The 21573-nt window shown below is 40.6% G+C and overlaps 1 protein-coding gene across 5 annotated transcripts in view; it reads right to left on the bottom strand.

Moving 5' to 3' along the window:
- Positions 1-21573, bottom strand: part of LOC148853056 (Tetratricopeptide repeat (TPR)-like superfamily protein) — a 128879-nt gene that overhangs the window by 94327 nt on the left and 12979 nt on the right. For all 5 annotated transcript variants that reach the window (XR_016099545.1, XR_016099544.1, XM_088946349.1 and 2 more), the window contains exons 3-5: positions 14338-14390; positions 14126-14160; positions 13082-13172 (exon numbers count right to left, since the gene is read on the bottom strand). Coding sequence is in view for 3 of the 5 variants with exons in the window: in XM_088946349.1 (XP_088802475.1) it covers positions 13082-13172; positions 14126-14160; positions 14338-14390 (179 nt within the window). In the remaining 2 variants the exon portion in view is untranslated. The remainder of the gene's footprint in view (positions 1-13081; positions 13173-14125; positions 14161-14337; positions 14391-21573) is intronic.

Below are 21573 nucleotides of genomic sequence, written 5' to 3'. Positions count from 1 at the left end.
TTTATGGAAATTGGTGCTGTTGTGTGCTCAGATTGAGTCCAAACCGAAGTGTGTGTGTGTGTGTGTGTGTGTGTGTGTGTGTGTGGACCGATTACTTGAGTGGAACTAAGTTTTTTTTGTGTGTGTAAGGAGGGATCCTAAGTTAAGTGTTGAGACAAAAATTCTGTTTTGACCATGTCCTCTGAGAATTCTGCTACTAAGGGGGTTTCAGGAAATCAAAATGGAGTGAGTGGGGGAATAGATATGAGTTTTCCCATGGCTGTAATTCCCTTCAATGGACTAAACTACCTTGAATGGTCTAGGGGAATAAAAATCTACATCACTGCTAGGGGAAAATAGGATATAGTAATGAGAAAGTGAAAGAACCAAAGAATGGAAGTGATGAATATGATAGGTGGAACCAAGAAAATGGTGATTTCATGGCTCTTGGTTTTCATGCTGCCACAAGTAAGAAAGACATTCATGTGGGCTGGAACAGCTTGTGAAATATGGAAGCAAGCAAAGTCTACTTATTCAGAGCAAAGGCACTATGACAAGACCCAAGATATACCAACTACAAGATGAATCCTCTACTTGCAAGCAGGGGGAGAGGAGTCTCTCAATGTACTACTCAGATTTGACATCAATTTGGAAAGAACTGGATCACTATCAAAATGTGAATTGGAAATGTGATGAACATGCAAAGGCATAAAAGTCACTTGTCTCTCAGCAACGAGTATTTACTTTTCTTTTGGGGTTGAAACCTTCATATGAGTCCATTAGAGTACAGAGCTTGGGAGGTAAAGACTTGTCGTTAGTTCAGGAGGTTTATGCCTTAGTCTAGTCAGAAGAGAGTAGAAGAAGTGTGATGAATTGTGTAGAGGATTCAAAAAAGTATAACTCAGCTAATAATGGCAACTCAAGAGACTAGTCCCACGGTAACTCAGGAAAGGCACCCTAGTTCTGACCCTAAGGAAGAGATTATAAACTCCTTTCGTGATCATTTGGAGTTATATGGTAGGACTCTTCGCCAGAAGGATTCTAGTCCTACTCCTACCTCCTTTGCGTCTACATCAGGTAACAGTGCCACGGCTTTCCATGTGTCATCTTATACATCAAATCCCCCTTGGATAATTAACTCTTGAGCCTAAAACCACATGACTGGTAAGTCAAATTTATTTCAGGCATATAACCTCCTCTCTGGGAAAGACAAGGTGAGACTGGCTGATGGTTCATTCTCCACCATAGCCAGCCAAGGAACCATATCTCTCCCACTCAGCCTTACCCTCTCTAATGTGCTGCATGTTCCTTAATTGTCTATTAATTTTCCCTCCATTAGTAGTACTACTCACTCCTTAAATTGCTCAGTTACTATCTTTCTGTCTTTATGTGTGTTTCATGATTTGGCCTCTGCGAAGATTTGGTAGAGGAAGCATGGTGAATGGTCTCTATGTGTTGGAGAATAAAGATGGTCTTGTGGCTACAAAGTGATTAAGAAAGGCTCTTGATATAATCTATTGGTAGAAAAGATAATTTGAAGTCGTGTTGACCAGCCCTCCATCACATTCTTGCTGAAAAATTCGGTTCTTGCTAAAGATTCGTCCTGCTGATTCTGCTTCATCCTGCACCGTGTCATCTTCAGTAGAAGCAGTCTTTGGACTTCTCCTTGGGCGTGAACACCTTCATTGGGGGTTTACCACTACTTCGTATCAAGTATATCCCTTACCTCCCTTTTTTGGTTTCAGATCTGGTCCGATTTGGTTTGAAGATTGATCTTTGAAAATGCAGTTTTCTAAAATAGGGAATGTGATTACCACATGGAGAGAGAATTTTTTTAAATTTCGCCCAACCTGCAGGGTTTGGCTATCCATATGATGAATCTCTCATCCCTTCTGTGGTATCAGAGCCAGGTTCAAATCTTGAACCTGTTTCTACTGTTGCTACAGTAGTCCAAACCAGTAAGGAGAAAAAGAAAGAGAAGGAGAAGAAAAAGATGAAGAGGAGAAGAAGAAGAAGAAGAACCTCTAATAAGACTGCCACATAAGCTCATAACTTAATCAAGGTGAGTTGACTAATCTACCCTTATTCGACTAACTCTAATACTCCCCCTCAAGCTGGAGAATATATGTCATATAATCCCAGCTTGTTACATATATAGTTCACTCTCCCTGAGCATAAGGCTTTCGTAAACAAATCTGCCCACTGATCACCTGAGCCTACATGTTCTGTTCTTATCTCTCCAGTAAGAACCTTATCCCTCACAAAGTAGCAATCAATCTCTATGTCCTTTGTTCTCTCATGAAAAACAGGGTTGGATGAAATATGGAGCGCAACTTGATTGTCACAGTACAACTTCATAGGTTTATCCATGTGGAACCCGATTTCTTGTAGGAGATTCCTCAACCACACTAATTCACATGTAGTGTGTGCCATGGCTTTATACTCGGCTTCAGCACTGCTTCTAGCCACAACCATCTGCTTTTTACTCTTCCACGTCACAAGATTTCCTCCAAGAAATATGCAGTAACCTGTAGTAGATCTTCTATCAGACACAGAGCCCGCCCAATCTGCATCCGTGTACCCAACTACATCAAGTTTTCCTCCTGGTTTATATAATAGCCCACGGCCCGAAACTCCCTTCAGATATCTTACAATTCTAAGAACTACATCCCAGTGAGATATACGAGGGTTCTACATAAATTGGCTCACCACACTGACTGCAAAGGAGATGTCTGGTCTCGTGATAGTCACATAGTTCAGCTTCCCCACTAGTCGTCTATACCTTCCAGGATCATCAAATATTTCCCTTGTATCACTGCTCAACTTAACATTTGGTTCCATAGGAGTCTCAGCCGGTTTTGCACCTAACAGTTCTGTTTCGTCCAATAGATCGAGAACATATTTTCTTTGGCACAGGTTTACACCTTGTCTTGATCTAGCAACTTCTATACCCAATAAATACTTCAATGTCCCAAGGTCTTTTGCTTGAAAATGATTTTGCAGAAAGACCTTGAGTTTGTCGATCCTCAATTTGTCAATGCCAGTTATGACAATATCATCCACATAGACCACTAATAAAATCTTTCTAGCTTCTGAGTCATAGCTGAACACTGAGTGATCAACCTGGCATTGTTTCATTCCAAAATTCTTCACCACTTCACTAAACTTCCCGAACCAATCACGAGGCGATTGTTTCAACCCATAAATTGCCTTTTTCAGTCTGCACACCTAACCAGCCTCTCCCTGAGCAACAAACCCAGGTGGTTGCTCCATATATACCTCCTCTATAAGGTCACCATGAAGGAAGGCATTTTTTATGTCAAGTTGAAATAAGGGCCAATCATACATAACTGTCAGGGAAATTAACACACAAGCAGAGCTAATCCTAGCCACTGGGGAGAAGGTCTCCATATAGTCCACTCCATAAAACTGTGAATAACCTTTAGCAACAAGTCTAGCTTTCAGACGTTCCACACTACCATCTGGCAAGTATTTAACAGTATACACCTATTTACAACCCACAACATGCTTACTAGGAGGAAGAGTAGTGAGCTCCCACGTGTGAGTATGCTGAAGAGCAGAGAGTTCCTCCTCCATTGCCTGCCTCCACCCAGGTGAACTAAGACCCTCTTGGACATTGTTAGGTATGGAAATAGATGACAATAGTGAAACAAATTGGCGATGTGAGGCGAAAAGGCGAGATACTTAAAGAAAATTGGAAATGGGATGGAAAGTAGAATTACGCTTACCTTTCCGTAAGGCAATGGGTAGATCAAGTCCTAAGGGTTCAGCAACAGGAGCAACGACAGGATCTGCGAACAAGGTAGAAGCTGGAGGAGGGCCGGTGTCGTTCGACGTGTATACACTTGCCGAATTGTTGGTCATTCAGTAGGGATCTGCACTGGATGAAGTGACGAGTCAACTCCAACAGGAACACCCGAAACGGGATCACTGACCGTAAGAGGAAGAGGAAGTAAAGGTGGAGACGAAGATGCTTCAGTTCCTGAGAAGGGAACAGACTCAAAAAAGGTGACATCAGGACAAACATAGCACTTCCAAATAATGGGATTGTAACACTTGTACTCTTTTTGAGTCCGAGAGTAGCCAAGAAAGACACACTTAATGGAGCGTGCATCCAACTTGTCTATTCCAGGACTCAGATTGTGAACGAAGCACACACAGCCAAAGATACGAGGTGTTAATGGAAAGGGAGACAAGGTGGGGAACAAGATAGAGAAGGGAGATCGACCATGAAAAATAAAGGAGGGCATCCGATTAATGAGGAAACACGCAGTAAGTACACCATCACTCCAAAACCGTTTAGGAACACTCATATGATGAAGAATAGACCGAGCCATTTCAAGGAGATTACGGTTCTTCCGTTCAACCACCCCATTTTGTTGAGGAGTGGATGCACAAGAAGTTTGATGAATGATGGCATGTTGTTCTAAATACTGTTGAAAGGAAGTAAGAAAATATTCAAGATCATTATTTAAACGAAGAACTTTGATTGGAATACCAAATTGTGTACGTATTTCAGCATGGATTTTTTAAAAAATGGAAAATAATTCACTCCATTCTTTCATTAAATAAATCCATGTCATTCTTGAACAATCATCAATAAAAGTGACAAAATACTTGTAACCATTATAATACTCTATTTTGATTGGGCCCCAAACTTCTAAATGAACCAAAGCAAAAGGACTCAACATACGACTTTCAACTCTAGGACTGAAGGAAACACGACGATGTTTCCCAAACTGACACAACTCACACTGTAACACTGACAAATGACTCAAAGACGGAACTACCATCTTGAGTGCTTTGAAAGAAGGATGTCCCAGTCGACAATGCCACTGTAGAGGAGTGAGTGAAGTCTGAAGTGCAACTGACGATCCACCACCAACAAGATAATACAATCCACCAGCTTCATGCCCCCCACCAATCTTCTTCCCCATCCTGAGATCCTGAAAAACACAAGAGGAAGGGAAAAAAGTAATAGAGCAGTTAAGAGTCTTGGTTAATTTACTAACATACATAAGATTGAATGGAAACTTAGGGACATATATAACAGATGATAAAGAAAGAGAAGCCATGTCAACATTGCCAACACCACAGATGGGAGAGGAGGAACCATTGGCAAGGGTAACAGTTTGAGATGTGGAAGTTTCAGAGAGAGAAGAAAACACACCAGGTCCCGGTCATGTGATCAAAGGCTCTAGAGTCAATAATCCAAGCAGAGGTTTTAGATGACAGGCAAGCTATACCTGAGTGGGCAAGAGTAGCAGTAGTGTGCTGTGAAGTGGACTGAAGGAACCGCTCATACTCATCACGCAGTACACTCACCATCTCCCTTCCGGAAACAGATGTAGATGTGGAAGGAGTTAGGTCTGCCTGTTGATTATCACTAACATCAACCCCACCAGCAACAGCATGATTGGCCCATTTAGAGGGAGGGCGGCCATGAAGATCATAATAGAAATTTACGGAAATGTCCTTCCCTGCCACAGTGGGTACACTTCCTTGTAGAGCTGCCGTTTTCTTTGCCACGACCTCCCCCTAAGTCACGACCACCACCACAACCAAATATGGAACCACCACGACCTCCTCGGGAGGCATGTCCTCCCCCTTTCGTACCACATCCACCTCCTCTGGCTGTCACAAAAGCTGATCTATCAGACCGTGTGGGATTCTCTGTTTGTCCCAAAGAAATCCTGCGAAGCCGAGCAAACACTTCCTCAAGTGTAGGAAGGGTAGAGCCCCCCAATATTTGGGCCCTAATTGGTTCATACTCTGATTTCAACCCCACTAAGAACCTTGTGACATCTAGTTGTTCCCTCTGTTGTTGCTGAACCTTAACATCTGGAGTGAGAGGATGATAGACATTGAATTCATTTCTGAGGTTCTTCATACTGGCATAGTACTCTTCTAGGGTTTTATTTCCTTGTTGTAGACCAAAGATCTCCTGATAGAGCTGATATACCCTTGTAGTATTATCTTGCCCAGAATACAGCTTCTTGGCATGTTCCCATATGTCCTTAGTTGTATCTAAGAACATGAAGTTGGCACTTATTTTGGGTTCCATACTGTTCCATAGCCATGTCATGATTTGAGCATCCTCCTGTTCCCAATCATCAAACCCTAGAGAGTCAGCCGGTGGTTTATCTTCTTTCACATGCTTCACTTTTCTCTTTGCCTTGAGAAAAACTTCCACCGACTTGGCCCATGGAACATAGTTCTCACCATTCAGTTTAATTGAGGTCATCTGTACACCTAGATAGTCAGAGGAAACCACCACACTAGGTTTCTGATCACTACAGCCATCTCCCACTGCTGCCATGATACACTTTCAATGCTGCCTCTAATCCAAATTCCCAATCACCAACTAAGTGTTGTTGTCAAGAGTTTGATGTTCAAGAACCTACAACAGTCCCTAAACACAATGATAGATACACACGCCTTTGTTCTTATCCACACAACTACTGATTTCACAAAAAAACTCAGACTAGACCGACATTAATTCAGCACTTACTAACTATATGCAAGCTCTCTTACAACTACTCAACAGAGTTTGTGCATCACAAGCACCACCACACAGCCATAGCTGTCACACACAATACAGACCTGCTTTAACGCTTTTAAGAGGGCACCACAAGACCAACAAGAACTCAACTAGTACCATTGCATTACACCTTGCACCATTCGGCCACCTACAGTAGCAGCCCTTACACCATTTGATCACTGTAAACACAGCCTACTCTTGAAATTTTTCCAAGAACCAAGGCAACAACCAACCTAGTTCTCTAGGTTCTGATTAGTCCTCTCAAGTTCTTGAAGATTTTCAACCCAAAAATACCAATAGCACAAAGAGGAGAGATAACCAACCTTCGTTTGAGAGCTTCAGCCAACCATTTACTACTGAAGTTGTTTTCTTAGGAAAGGAGGTTCTGCGCACCAGAAAAAAAAAAAAAAAAGAGCTGAGATGTTTCAGGCCTGGGACGAACGACTTTTCTCTATTGACAGCCCAGAGAAGAAAAAGGAGAGAACTGAAGCACGAACTGAAGTTGTCACGCTCTGATACCATGTTTCTACTGTTGCTACAGTAGTCCAAACCAGTAAGGAGAAGAAGAAAGAGAAGGAGAAGAAGAAGAAGAAGAAGAGGAGAAGAAGAAGATGATGAAAAAACTGTCGAACCTGATAGCTAAACCCTGTCAGTCGACCTCTTAATAGTGATTAGGCTCTAATTAAATGTACAAGGACTAAACTGCCCCTTCTTAAGTATGGGACAGAGAACCTCTAATAAGACTGCCACATAAGCTCATAACTTAACCAAGGTGAGTTGACTAATCTACCCTTATTCGGCTAACTCTAACCGAACCAAATTAAACCAAATCTGGATCTGCGCAAATGGGCAGAAGGTGTTCTACCCAATTTGCGCAGATAACGTTTTTCTGGGAAATTTGTTCCCAATTTTTGGGCGATTGACCTGAAATTAAATCATCATAAATCTGATTAATGTTTAGAATTGTTCTATATATTTTTCTTGATTTTTGGGTTGTTTGTATGATGGAGATCGGATTCTTTAATGGCACAAGAAATCTGTGCACCTGCAGTTCTATTCATTCTTGGTCTGTAATTAATTATTTTTAAACTTTAGACAGAATGTATAGGAATTCAAATCTAATGTAAGATTAATAGAAAAAATAGGTTTTCTATTTTATTTCATTCGGTGGTGAAGCAGAAAACGCAGAGAAGAAATTTTCGCAGATTTGGGTTCAGCCATCTGCGATTTGCAGTTTTGGAAGCTGCATACTGCGATCTAATCTTTGTTTTGCAAGGTAGCAGTATACAAACAACCCTCCTACTGATTCTTGGCTGTCTTGTATCAGTAATTTAATTTCATATCATCTTCTTGAATTGAATCTTGAATTAAACATCAAACCCTAGACCCATTCGAACCAGATTGGACCAAACTAGTTGGACCAAATCTATGGTTCGATAAAGGTTCTTAGGGTCACTTTTCTTTCCCGTGGATTTATTATTCATTGCAGCCAAAGAAACTTGTTGCTCCCCCTCAGTTGTAACCATCACATTCCACCTGCTTTCTTCAGATTGAACAAGGGAGTATACCTCGTGAACCGTAGGCAACTCTTTGCTTCCTAGGATCTGCACCCTCAACGGTTCATATGCAGAGTTCAGTCCCAACAAGAAAGCAAACACTCGTTGCTGAGAGACCAGCTTCCTGTAGGCCTTAGCATCATCATCGTGCTTCCACTCTATGGTCTGATAATGGTCCAATTCCTTCCATATGGAGGTAAGGGCTGAATAGTATGAAGACAAGCTACGGTTTCCCTGTTTACATGTTGAGGATTCAGCTTGTAGTTTGTAACTGGTAAACCTTGGCGTAATGCCTTTGCTCAGAATAGGTAGTTCTGGCCTGTTCCCAGATCTCACTAGCGGTGTCTGCCCACATAAAGTTCTTTTTCACATCAGGTTCCATGGCTGCGAAGAGCCAAGACATCACCATACTGTTTTCTTGGTCCCACCTATCATGTTCAGCCGTCTCACCCTTGGGTTCTTTCACCCTTCCATTGATGTAACCAGCTTTACCCCTTGCCGTTACATAGAGTTTTACACTCTTAGCCCACTCCAGGTAGTTCAGACCATTTAAAGGGGTAATAGGCATGGGGAAAACCATGTTTTCACCTCCCATACCCGCTGTGCTGCGGGTTGGTGTAGCCCCCATGAAGTTAATTCATTACTTGCCATCGAATAATGCTGAAAAACAATCCAAACGCCACCCAACAACACAGCAGCCACAATCAGAATACCAACCCTCAGGGAGTTTACTCCTAGAATGTGAGCAAGAGAACAAAAAATACTGCTGAGAACAAAGGGTTCAGTCAACACAACCAGTCATTAAACCAGTCCAGTAATCGGTTCAGCACCACCAATACAGACATTACAATCAGTCTGACTGTAGTTCACACAGCCTAACTATCCAACGTCCAAACAAATAACTATATAAACAAGGCATGTGCGCTACACACCATCGGCCAAAGAAGGCTGAGACAAACTGAAACAAAAAACACACCTGTTCAGCACTTGTACGAAGGTGTTAATCTGAACTTGACTTCACAGCATCGAACAGAGGAGTCTGCACCAGCATCGCCCTTCTCCGACTAGGGTTTTCTTAGTATTACGACCAAGAAAAAGAAATCACAGAAGCTTCCGCCACAAAAAACTGCTAGGGTTTCCTCAAAAAGTTCCGCCAGAAAACTGCTAGTGTTTATGCAGAAACAGCCGCCAGAAATCTGCTAGGGTTTTCACAGAACTGCCACATCCAAAAACTTTTAAAGAATGGGCAGGAGGGATCGTAGGTTTTTTTCAACCCAGAAAAACTGCTCTGATACCATGTGATGATTCGTGGAGATCGGGGGGGGAGAGAGAGAGAGAGAGAGAGAGAGAGAGAGAAAAGGAAGAGAGAGGTACGGTTGAGAGTAAAAATTCTCTTTCTGGCTGCCGCCAGTTTTCTATTTATATTAACTTCATAAAAGAATCAGAAATTATAAGTATGCCCCTGGCGGCACATCCTAGAATCAAAGTAACTGACCGACAGCCTACTAACAGCAGCTATAAAGTAACAATTAAGTAAGCCTTACAACACCTTCATTCCATATATGCAACCACCTTATGCCTAAGTCTCTCTTTCCTTCAGAAATCTCCACAACCACCCTAACAATGGTACATTCTTTTGCCCCACTCTTCCTATTTCTACCCCCTCCCCCAATTTTCTTTTGCCATGTTTAAACCTCCAATATAACCAAGTGATCTCTCTTCTCTTCCCACGGTTCCCAAAAAAAAGTATCTCATAATTTTCCTTACCCTCTTGACCACCCTCTTGACTGCCCTCTATGCCTTCTTGAATATAGACAGGTAGTGTAGGCAAAATAGATAGGATAAGAGTACTCTTCCTCCAAGAGATAGATAAGTCCTCTTCCACATTGCCGACTTCTTTGAAAATTCTAAAATTGGGTCCCAACCTCTCCTTAGGATTGGCACAAAGAGGTAGACGAGGTAACTCATGGGCCATCTAGCAAATGAACACCTTGAGCAACCCACCAACTGCTCCACTACCTGTCTTCGAAGTTAATACCTGCCACACAACTCTTTCCTATGTTACCCTTCAGATTGATTATTTGCTCAAATGATCTCACCACTAATTTCCATGTTACCCTTCACTAGAGATAATAATGTCATTAGAAAACTGCAAATGAATAACTACACAAAATTATTCCAGGGGGAGGCTTAACCACACAACAAAGATTAGAGCTGGGATCTCCTGCCAACAAAAATCCCAACCAACACGTTCCAACATGATCTATGTCCGCACACCACATGCATGGTGGGTCCAACACATGCTATGCAGGAACAAATCATGTTAGAACGTGTTGTAAGTGATATTTGTTGGCAGGAGAACAGACTCCATAGATTAATGGTGATAGAATTGCCTATTAGAAAATGCCAGAAAAAGAGAGAAGAAAATAGCTGCCCAAGAATTAGGTGGGCAAATTTAAAAGGAGAAAAACTAGTACAATTTATAGACAACTACTAGAAGGAAAATCGAATTTAGATGAAGAGACTAATGATATGTTGCTTGAAATGGCTAACTGTATTAAAAAATATCTCAAGCTAATTTTGAATCCCCTACAATCTCCACTTGGAAACTTTGATACCAATTAAAGCTACAAAGAGTTTGAGAATAGAATTGAACTTGTCCCTAATAATTTCTTCACATCTGCAACACAGAATTTTCAAAGGAGTTAATATTAATTTCCATTGTTTCTAGTACTGTTGTTACTACTTTTTCTATTTTCAAAAATGTACCATCATAGCTACTTCCAAAATTGAAGTTTTGATAAATTTCTCTAGTTTCATCCCCTAATGTAGCTTAAAGCCTTTGGCATCTACTGGATAGGATCAGCTTTGGTTCTCTTTTGCTATGCCTTAAGTTGATCCCCATCAATAACACATTGATATTTCTGGATGCATCAACAGTGCAAGGGCTGAAGATTGAAGATTTTCAATAAAGCTCTTCAAGGAAAATGGTTGTGGAGATTTGGGTTGGACAGGGAGGCTCTTTGGAGAAGGGTGGTGGCTTGCAAATATGGGATTATTGGGTTCGGGTGGGATTCCAGAGAAATGAAGACATCTTACAGAGTAAGTGTGTGGAAAGGGATTATGTGCTTCTAGTCGGCTTTTCTCAACCTTGATTCAACAATCAAATTCTGAGAAAATGATTGGCTGGGTATTGAAAAGTTGTGTCATCTTTGCCCTTGTCTGTATAGGTTGGATATGAAAAATAGCTCTATTGCAAAGAATTTTGAGGTCAAGGTAGAGCAATATGGTGTCCAAAATTTAAGAGATCTCTCTTTGATTGGGAAATTCAAGAGTCTATGGATCTTCTGAGAGAACTCCAGTCAGCTGAAACTTAGATGGAAAGGAAGGATTCAAGATGGTGGAAATAATCTAGAAATGGTCTGTTCTCAGTCAAATCTTTCTACAAGACTTTGTCAATGTCAAATGGAGAAAGTTCAAAATTGAAAGGTACCTGGGGAAACCCTGTCCCCCTAAGGGTGGAAGCTTTTGCTTGGCTAGTGGCATTAGATAGCATTTTGACATTGAACCATCTTCAAAACAATGGTTTCACTTGGCTAGAATATGCTATCTCTGTGAGAATGCAGAGGAGAATGTCTATCATTTGCATGTTGAATGCCTTTTCTCCAACTTGAAAGGTATCTGGGGAAACCCTGTCCCCCTAAGGGTGGAAGCTTTTGCTTGGCTAGTGGCATTAGATAGCATTTTGACATTGAACCATCTTCAAAACAATGGTTTCACTTGGCTAGAATATGCTATCTCTGTGAGAAGGCAGAGGAGAATGTCTATCATTTGCATGTTGAATGCCTTTTCTCCAACTTCATTTGGGGCTTCTTCTTTGAGCTTTTCAAGACTGGCAGGTGGTCTCCTAATTCAGTGGAAGAGATTTTCTCCAAGTGGTCAAATGTAAGGGGAAATGTCAAGGCAAAGAGCACCGAGAGCTGCACTCCCGTTGTTGTTTGTCGGGTACTTTGGAAAGAAAGAAAAGGAAGAATATTTGAAGAGAAGGCTCAAACAAGGGAGCATATCACATTACTATGCGGCAAAAGAATTATGAAGTGGTTCTCATTCTCCCAGAGTTTGAAGGAATCACAAAAGTAGACCTTGGTTCTGGTTTTTGGAACATTCTGGAGCAGTGGAGCTGGCTTAAAAGTTTCCCTTTTGTTTGGTTTATGTATCTCTCTTTTTTCTATTGAGTGTCTCTTTTTTATTTGTTTTGCTCTCTTTTGCAGCTTTGTTTTCTGGTGATATCTCATCACTATCTGATGTACTACTTTCATTTATTAATAATTTTTCTTTTTTATTTATTACCAAAAAAAATTAGGGTGAAAACAACTTAAGGTAAAAGGATTATAATGCCCCCGCATCACAGAACATATATTACAACAGATTTAGTGTAACAATATTACTATTAAAGAATCATATAGCTAACCCTAATTGGCTAATCCTATGTCTAAGAAGTGAAAAAATTGGGACAACTAAACCCACCAAATAACATGGAGTTAGGTTTGGGTTACGATAAGGGTTTCAACAACTCAGGTTAGTTAGGTTAACCTCAACCCAAACTAACCCAGCCCAACTTGCACCTTTACCTTCTATACTCTCTGGTTACTAAGGAAACTTTTAAATAAGAAATAATTCAAAAAAAAAAAACAGTTAAAGAAAACAAGGTCAAGAAGATGACGGACCAAAAGTGCTTTTTTATCAATAGGACAAACTGATAGTGTTAATTTACAATAAAGGGTACAAGTACGTAGGCTGAAATTTAAGCAATACTACATCATTCTATGAACTGAACAAATCATTATGTGCTCCAAAACACAGATATCAAGATTGCATTTACAATACTAGACACCAAATAAAGCTCAGATTCCAAATGCTATAAATACATAATTGTATATGTCCTCTATATAGGGAGGATTTTATAGTTGGGATGTAGGTCGACCTTCTAACTGCTTCCAATCGTTCCTCAAATTCACGATCTAAGATAACATTGCTGGATTTTCTGTCAGACCAGTTATTTAACCCAGGTGCCTCTGCAAGGATATGGCCAGCATTGTAAGAATGGATTACTAGATAAATCAGCCACTTAAACAACAGTTAATCGGAACCATGGAAGAAAAGCCAAAAGGCAATTTTGACAATCTAGTGGAAGTGAACATGGAAATTGAATAAACCAAATTAACTCAAATAAATATCATGTTAACATGGTTCACAGTACAACTATAGGGGGGGGGGGGGGGGGGGGTATCTCAACTTGCAAGTGCATAATAATGACCTTTCTTTGATAGCCATAAAAGTCAGAGATGTGCATTGGGTAAAAACTTCGGAACTATTTCAAGTATTCTCAGTTAATGAGATAGTAGAACTTGGTTAGAAGTAGCACAAACTGATAGAAGGAAAGATAGAGTGTCGGATTGGATTGGAAACCTCCAGCTGAAAACAAATTGAAGCTGAACTTTGATGGTAGCTCCATGGGCAATCTGGGGAGGGCAGGCATAAGGGGTGTTTTCAAGATCCACTGAGGCATGGTGGTGACTATATATTCAGGACCAAATAGTTTTGCTGACTCGGTTAGAGTTGAAAAAATGGCTTTGTTGCAGGGATTGAGGATAGCACAACAGCTTGGTGGAAGGAGAAACAAAATTAGTCATATCTTGGAAAAGGCAAATTAAGTCAGCACCTTGGAGTTACAGATAGGCCTTCAGGTTAGCTAAAGTTTCATGCATGTCCAGTGGTGGTCTCCAATAGTGTAGTGGGCAAACTTGAAAGGGAAATAGTTATATAGAATCAAGCACTTGTAAGTTGTAATGACAATATATGAGATCATCCATGTGTTGAAGTGGAAGATATTGGTGAAGTTTAGATGATAATAGAAACTATTAATAACTAATGATAAGCAAGTTGGATTAATAAATGGGAAGAAAGCAAAGAAGAAGAAGAAGAAGAAGAAGAAGAAGAAGAAGAAGAAGAAACCAAATTCACTTACGATCAATAATGTTGTTGTACTTTTTCACTGATTTTCTGCACCAACAAAGAAAAACAATTGAAATTTTGCAATCATTGAGATAAAGGTGTAAATGGAAAGTCTACAAGTAGACAAAAAGAGCTGAAATATAAAAAGAAATGGATATGAAAAAGAGGAGTTATTCTGTTAAACTATACTCATGAACTGTCAGTCTTAATACCTTCCATACATACCTTGGTTCTGAAACAGATTGCATTTCTTTTCTTGGGGCCTCAACTTTGTTAGTCTGGATTCAGAAACAAGTAATAAATTTTAAGAAAAAAAGGTTCACCTTGTATATATAATGGAATTTGAAAACATGTATAATCTCACCTTTGTGGTGAATCAAAGCTTCATCTCTGCCTTTATAGTTACTAAGGTGTTGTTTGGAAGTCTAGAATATTGCCACTCATGTTCAAAAAGTGGTTACTCCCATTTAACTTTAATTGGTCATGCCACTTATTAAGTCCATTTTTATCTAATATTTTGCTATGGTTAATAATTAATTGAAGCACCACTTATCAGTTATTAATTGTGCATATACGGGTTTCCTTGATTTTTTATTTTATTAAGAATGAAAAGGTGAATACAACCTAGAGAGGTGTTGAGGAAAACCTCCAAACAAAGCTAAAGAACAACAGGACCAAAGCCCAAAACAAAAGGCCCCCAAACATCCCAATACTTGAAACACTCTCTTGAACAATCAAGCTGGCCTGGGAGCCAACATAGAACAGCCACAGACAACCAAGCCTCTCCCTCTCACTTGCATCAAAACCAACAGCTCCCCTCAATCTCCATCAATGATATCTAACTCCTTCCCTTCACCTTCCTCCCAATTCTCACCCCCTTCCCCATATGCATTCATCCTGTTACTTTCCTGTCTCCTATTCTGTTCAAATTGTTCGATTGCCTTCCTTACCACCTCTTCTCCCTCCAAAAAGAAAAGAACAAGAGATTTCCCAACCACCACCTGTCTATCGACTAGTTTATCAATACCAACTCTTCCCTTCTAAAAGACAACCTTGGGAAGTCCCTGGGCGTTATTCCTTCTTGTCTCCCTCTCCCTCTCTCTGCTCTCCTCTCTGATCCCTTCCTGAACCCTTCCATTTCTCTCATCCTCCCCCCCCCCCCCCTTGTCAACTATTTTCTCCTTCATTACCTTTGTGAATGGTTCGATTAACACAAGTTCAGTCCTAGGTCCAAAGTAAGAAAGAAAGAAAGAAGATGAAGAAGATAAAGAAGAGATGAGAGAAAGGGTTCGGCAAGAGAAGAGGAAGAGAAAAGACAACTTTGTCCCATCTTATATTTATAGTCTTTGCATTAGAACACAAAAGACAACTTTGTCCCTCATTAAGTATGGGACACCAAACTACTCTTATGCTATCGTTTCTAACACTCCCCCTCAAGCAAGAGAGTATATATTATATAGTCCCAGCATGTTACATACGTAATTCACTCTTACCCGACTCAACCCTTTTGTAAACAAATCCATCCATTGGTTTCTTGAACTCACATGTGTTGTACTTATCACTCCACTTATTACCTTTTCTCTTACAAAGTGGCAGTCAACTTCAATATGCTTTGTTCTCTAGTGATAAACTGGATTAGAAGAAATGTGGACTACGACTTGGTTATCACAATACAACTTCATAGGCTTGTCAACTGAGAACCCCATCTCCTATAAAAGGTTTTTCAGCCATACTAGTCCACATGCAGTCTAAGCCATGGCCCTGTATTCAGCTTTAAAACTGCTTCTTGCTACTACAGTTTGTTTCTTGCTCTTCCAAGTCATCAAATTGCCACTAAGGCAAGTACAATACCCTATAGTGGATCTCTTATTAGACACAGATCCGGCCCAATCAGCATCTGTGTACCCCTCTATCTCAAGAGTTCCTCCACTCTTGTATAACAGTCCATGGCCTAGAATTCCCTTCAAGTATCCAACAATCCTTAGACTTGCATCCCAATGTGGAACCCAAAGATGTTGCATAAACTGACTCACCATACTTGCTGCAAATGTTATATTTAGCATAGTAAGATTCAGATGGTCCAACTGACTCACCATACTTGCTCCAAATTATATATCCGGTTGATAGTCCAACTTACCCACCAACCTCCCATACCTCCCAAGATTTTCAAACTCTTCACCTGCATCAATACTCAACCTGACATTTGGTTCCATAGGTGTTTCAACTGGTTTGGCACCCAACAACACTGTCTTTTAAATCAAATCAATAACATACTTTCTTTGGCACAAGTTAATATCATGTCTTGATCTTGCAACTTCTATTCCCAAAAAATATTTCAGCTTACCCAAGTCTTTTGTTTGGAAGTGATCATGCAGAAAGGTCTCCAACCTATCAATCCCATTGCTACACTACTAGTTATGACAATATCATCCACATACACCACTAACAAAATCTTTCAGCCCCTAATTCATAGTTGAGCACATAATGGTCTACCTGGCATTGTTTCATGCCAAAGTCCTTCACTGGATCTGCCAAATCACACACATAGAGATTTGTTCAGCCCATAAATTGCCCTCCTAAGTCTGAAACTTTACCATCCTCCTCCTGAGCAACAAACCCTGGTGGTTGCTCCATATATACCTCCTCAAAAAGATCACCATGTAAAAAGGCATTTTTTATGTCAAGCTGAAAGAGGGGCCAATCATGCATTGCTACTAAAGAAATCAACACCCAAACTAAACCAATCTTAGCCACAAGAGGAAATGTCTCTGTATAGTCAATTGTTAGACAGTTTTGTATGCCCTTAGCTTCAATCAAAACGATGTACTTTATGAATTTATTGTAAATGAATAAAAGTGCATATTTGATTCATATTCCCTTGGTATGTTTCTGTGTAATACCCTTAAACTGGACACTTAATGAGACTCGTGTTAGTTTAGAATGTTCACAGCCAGTGGGTCGGTCTGGGGAGACCTATCCTAACATGGCTGACACTGTGGTGCCACCAAGTCGGTTGGGGTGGCTTGTCTCAGTTACCAGGGTGAGACCCTAGGCACACACAGTGTGGGATTAATTGAATCTTTGAACTGGACCAGAATTCCAGTATTGCCCTGGACCTTGCAGATTGATGGGCAAAACTAGAAAATTACACCCGACCCCTAAACTCGATTATGATACTGCACTAGGTGTCGGATTGGGCTGTCTTTGATGTACCAATCAGTGAGATCCTTAGCGGGGGTCAAAACCTGGGTATGTTGGGACAGTTTGAGAATTCATCTGAGTGGGTGATCATAGTGACAGGATCAGCCCCTTTGTCGGACAAAGGTAATGATCAGGGATTCACTCTCACTGATGGAAACCAAGACTGTCGGCAGCCGATTTCAATCGCTGAGATTTGTTTTGCAAAATATATTTTATATGAGATATAAAAAGTATATATATATATTATGGTTTCGAAATGTTTGCAAAAGGTTTTAAATCCCGGGATCCATATATGAGAGAGTGCAACATTGTTCCTTGCAGCCGAGAGAGAAGTGCTCTCTTGTCAGGCAGTGTATGATCATTATGGGCTGAGAGGTTAAGTGTAAGACCATTGAGGATAATACCTGATGGGCTAATCTTGCATCTGCCCACAGTCCCTAGGTGTTACAAGGTGGCTTGGCCCAGGGACCACTTAGGGTAAGTGTTGGGCCCATAGAGCCCATCTGATGGGTTTCAGGGGGTGCACTGTCCATAACAGTGTATTCGACCAGGCCTTGTAACAAAGGCTGGGCTGAACCCATGTGGCTGATGTGTAGATCAATGTTTGGGTCCCACGCCATACAAAGAAGCCCAACTGGGCAGTAGTTTGGAAGGCTTAATAAATACATAACCCTAAATTGGCCTTAAGCCCATTTCGAACTGGGCTAATTTGATTAGTCTTTAAGGGGCGAATTCTGAGATAAGATCAGCTGATAGAATTGAGCCCACACCCTATCCACTCAGAGATTCCAAGATCTAAATGAAATTTAGATTTGGAAACTTCCTAATTAGATTAGGAGCTGGCCGATCTAATCTACAGATAAGATAAGGATTATCCCTTATCTTAAAGGGACTTCTAATCCAGATATGATTTGGGTTAGCAACTCCTAATGGGATTAGGAGTTGATCCCTTTAAGTCTATAAAAGGAAGAGGGGGCGGCAGCCTTTAGACACAACATCCAACAGACACAAGTCTAGTCTTCAGAGCTGAGATCACAGAGGAGAGAATTCTGCACCCTGCAAATTCTCTCTAGCCGCCTCCTTGCAGTCGCCGCCTATAGCAGTTCGATCTCCATTGTTTGGGAGAAATCAAGATTGGATCTTGATTCCAATCTTTTGGAGAAAAGATTGGTAGGAGTTGTATTCACTAGTCATCCAGGTGATTCTTGGGAAGAATCAAGTTCTTAGGAAGGACACTGCTGATTCTACTCCACCTTACACCGCGCCATCTTCAGTGGGAGCAGATTTTGGTTTCTACCTTGGGCGTGAACACCTCCATTGAGAGATACTATTTCTCTGTATCAGATATTATCTCTCTCTCCTCCTTTTGGTTCAGATCTGGTTCAGTTTATGGTTCAAGAATGATCCTTGAAAATATGATTTTCTAAATAGGGAATTCGATTCCCAATTGAAGGGAAAAGAAAAATTTTTGAAATTCGCCCCCGTTTTTCCGCAATCTTGGGCGTCCATGTGATGGATTTCCTATCCCTTCAGCAACACCATACAACTGAGAGTAGTTTTTTGCCACTAACCTATCTTTCAATCATTCCACACTGCCATCTAGAAGATATTTCATTATGTATACCCACTTACATCCAACAACATGCTTACCAGGAGGGAGAGTGGTAAGCTCCCACGTGTGATTGTGTGCCAATGGAAACAATTCCTCTACCATTGCTTGTCACTGCCTTGGAGAGGCAATGGCTTCCTAGACATTCTTAGGAATGGAAACAGAGGATAACAAAGATATGAACTATCGATGGAAAGCAGAAAGGGGAGCAACAAAAACAATACGGGAAATAGGATGAGATGTACAACAACGTTTACCTTTTTGCAATGCAATGAGAAGATCAAGGTCAGAATGATGAGGCACAACTACTAGATCCATCGACGAGGAATGAACTAGAAGAGGAGCCAATGCTCTTCTGTGAATATACTCTTGCGAGATTAGTGAGCATTAACCTACAATGGGGAACACGATGGCTGAGACACAACAAGAATTGTAGGAATGGGGTCCTCAACTGGAACCGGAAGAGGAAACACAGGAGGAGGAGGAACATCAGAACTAAAAAGGAATGGAACAAACTCAAAGAAAGTAACAACAGAACACACAAAAGACTGATGGAAGGTAGGGTTGTAACACTTATATCCTTTTTGGATTCTGGAATAGTCAAGAAAGATGCATTTTGTAGCATGTGCATCTAACTTATCCAGTTCAAGCCCTAAATTATGAACAAAACAAGCATAACCAAAAACTCTAGGAGTATGAGGGAATAGAGAAAGAGTAAGGAACAAGACTAAGAAAGGGGACTGACTTCCAAGGATAGACATGGGCATCTGATTGATGAGAAAACATGATGTAAGGGCAGCATAATTCTAAAAATGCTTTGGAACATTCATATCATGCATAATGGACTGAGTGGTTTTAGTAAGTGTTGGTTCTTTCGTTCAGCCATGTCACTCTGTTGTGGGATATAAGAACAAGAAGTTTGGTGAATATCCTATATTGCTAAATATTGTTGAAATGGTTTTGAGTTGTATTCTTTTGCATTATCCAAACAAAGAATCTTAATATGAAGTAAAGGGAAGTCCAAGGAGGGAAGAAGGGGTGTATCAGAGGTCCAGTATATCAAGAAACATGGAGCAAGATCCAGTGTTTGTAGCAAAAGCCAATGGACAGTGTAGGGTGGTGGAACATTCGAAGGAAAAATGGATTAGTAAGTTCATAATAGAGATAGGGTTGCAATCTGTTGACTGGAGGAGAGTTGTAGATTACTTGATCTTTAATCTGAAGCTAGAGAGTGAGTTTATTGTAAATCCCTTTGATAAATGTAAAGCTCTAGTTGATTTTGGGGAGAACAGAGTAGACTTCTCAATGGTTAAATTTCAGACTGACTTGGCAACTATCACAATCTTTAGATGGAATCCTCTCTCTAATACCAAAAACTTCTCTATTGAAGATGGAGTTCTGGTACGGATAATCAGATTGCCTTTCCATCTTTGGAAGCAAGAAGTAGCAAATGCCATTGCACTGATGTGTAGGGAGACTGGATGGTGCTTATTGGGGAGACCTCCATTTTGCGGCTATATTGAAGATACACCAAGGAAGGTGGAAATAATAGGGGAGGGTGTTTCCGTTTCAGTTTGGCTGGCTTCCTCCATTGAAGCAGACTTGTGGAAGGAAGCTACAATGGAGGGAGGTGAGTTTGAGGAAGAAGTTGTATGTGGGAAGCATATTGGAGGGTCCAAAAAAGATTGGAAGTTATACTAAAATGGGCCAACAGCTTCTGGGGAGCCAAAAAGACTTGAGGCATATGGAAAATCAGAGGCTTAAAACACAAGAAACCCCTCTGACGCGTAGCAGAACCTTTGCACAGGTGGTTGGAAACACTGCCACAGCAAACTTTAATGTTGAAGAGGGGAGTAAAGAGGAGACGAGTGTTAAAAAGCAAGTTGAAGTGAGAAATAAGGTGGTTGAACTGTGTAGAGAACACTAATGTGGGCCCCACGGCTGTGGTCCCCACCGTGTTCGTATAACAGCATGTGTAACCTTTGTAAGTCTTGGCAATGTTAGTTGGTAGTTATCTTAGACAGCTGGTTATTTCAGTTTGTTATTTATTTCTGTCTTTTATTTGTTTTATTTGCCATGTGTGAATAAACCCTAGTTGATTCTAGGTCAAAGTAGAGAAGAAGGAAGAAGAAAGAAAAGAGAAAGAAGGAAAAGAATGTCCGGCAAGACTAAAAGAGAGAATGTGAAAAAAAAAATCACTCTCCTAGCCGACCCACTTGAATTTTATTCATAAACTTGGAGTTACAAGAAAGACAGTTTTGTCCCTCATATAAGATGGGACACATAACTTAAACTCAAATACAATAGACCTTTCACTTCCAAAAAGGTAAACCAGAATGACCAAAATACCCCTAACTCGAGCACTCACACTCCCCCTCAAGCTAGAGAGTATATATCATATAGTCCCATCTTGTTACAAATGTAATTTATTCTTCCCCGAGACAAACCCTTTGTGAAGAAATATGCCCACTGATTTCCTGAGCTTACATGAGATGTAGTAATTACCCCACTTATCACTTTCTCTCTCACAAAGTGACAATCCACCTCAGTTTCATGGGTTTGTCAATTGAGAACCCCATCTCCTGTAGTAAGTTCTTCAGCCATACTAGTTCACATGTGGTATGGGCCATAGCCCTATACTCTGCTTCTGC

The sequence above is a fragment of the Nelumbo lutea genome, chromosome 5 (assembly GCF_056320005.1).
Source record: "Nelumbo lutea isolate HS-2025 chromosome 5, American lotus-T2T, whole genome shotgun sequence".
NCBI lineage: Eukaryota > Viridiplantae > Streptophyta > Magnoliopsida > Proteales > Nelumbonaceae > Nelumbo > Nelumbo lutea.
The sequence above is the reverse complement of the archived record's forward strand: the minus strand, read 5'-3'. Positions and strand labels throughout refer to the sequence as shown.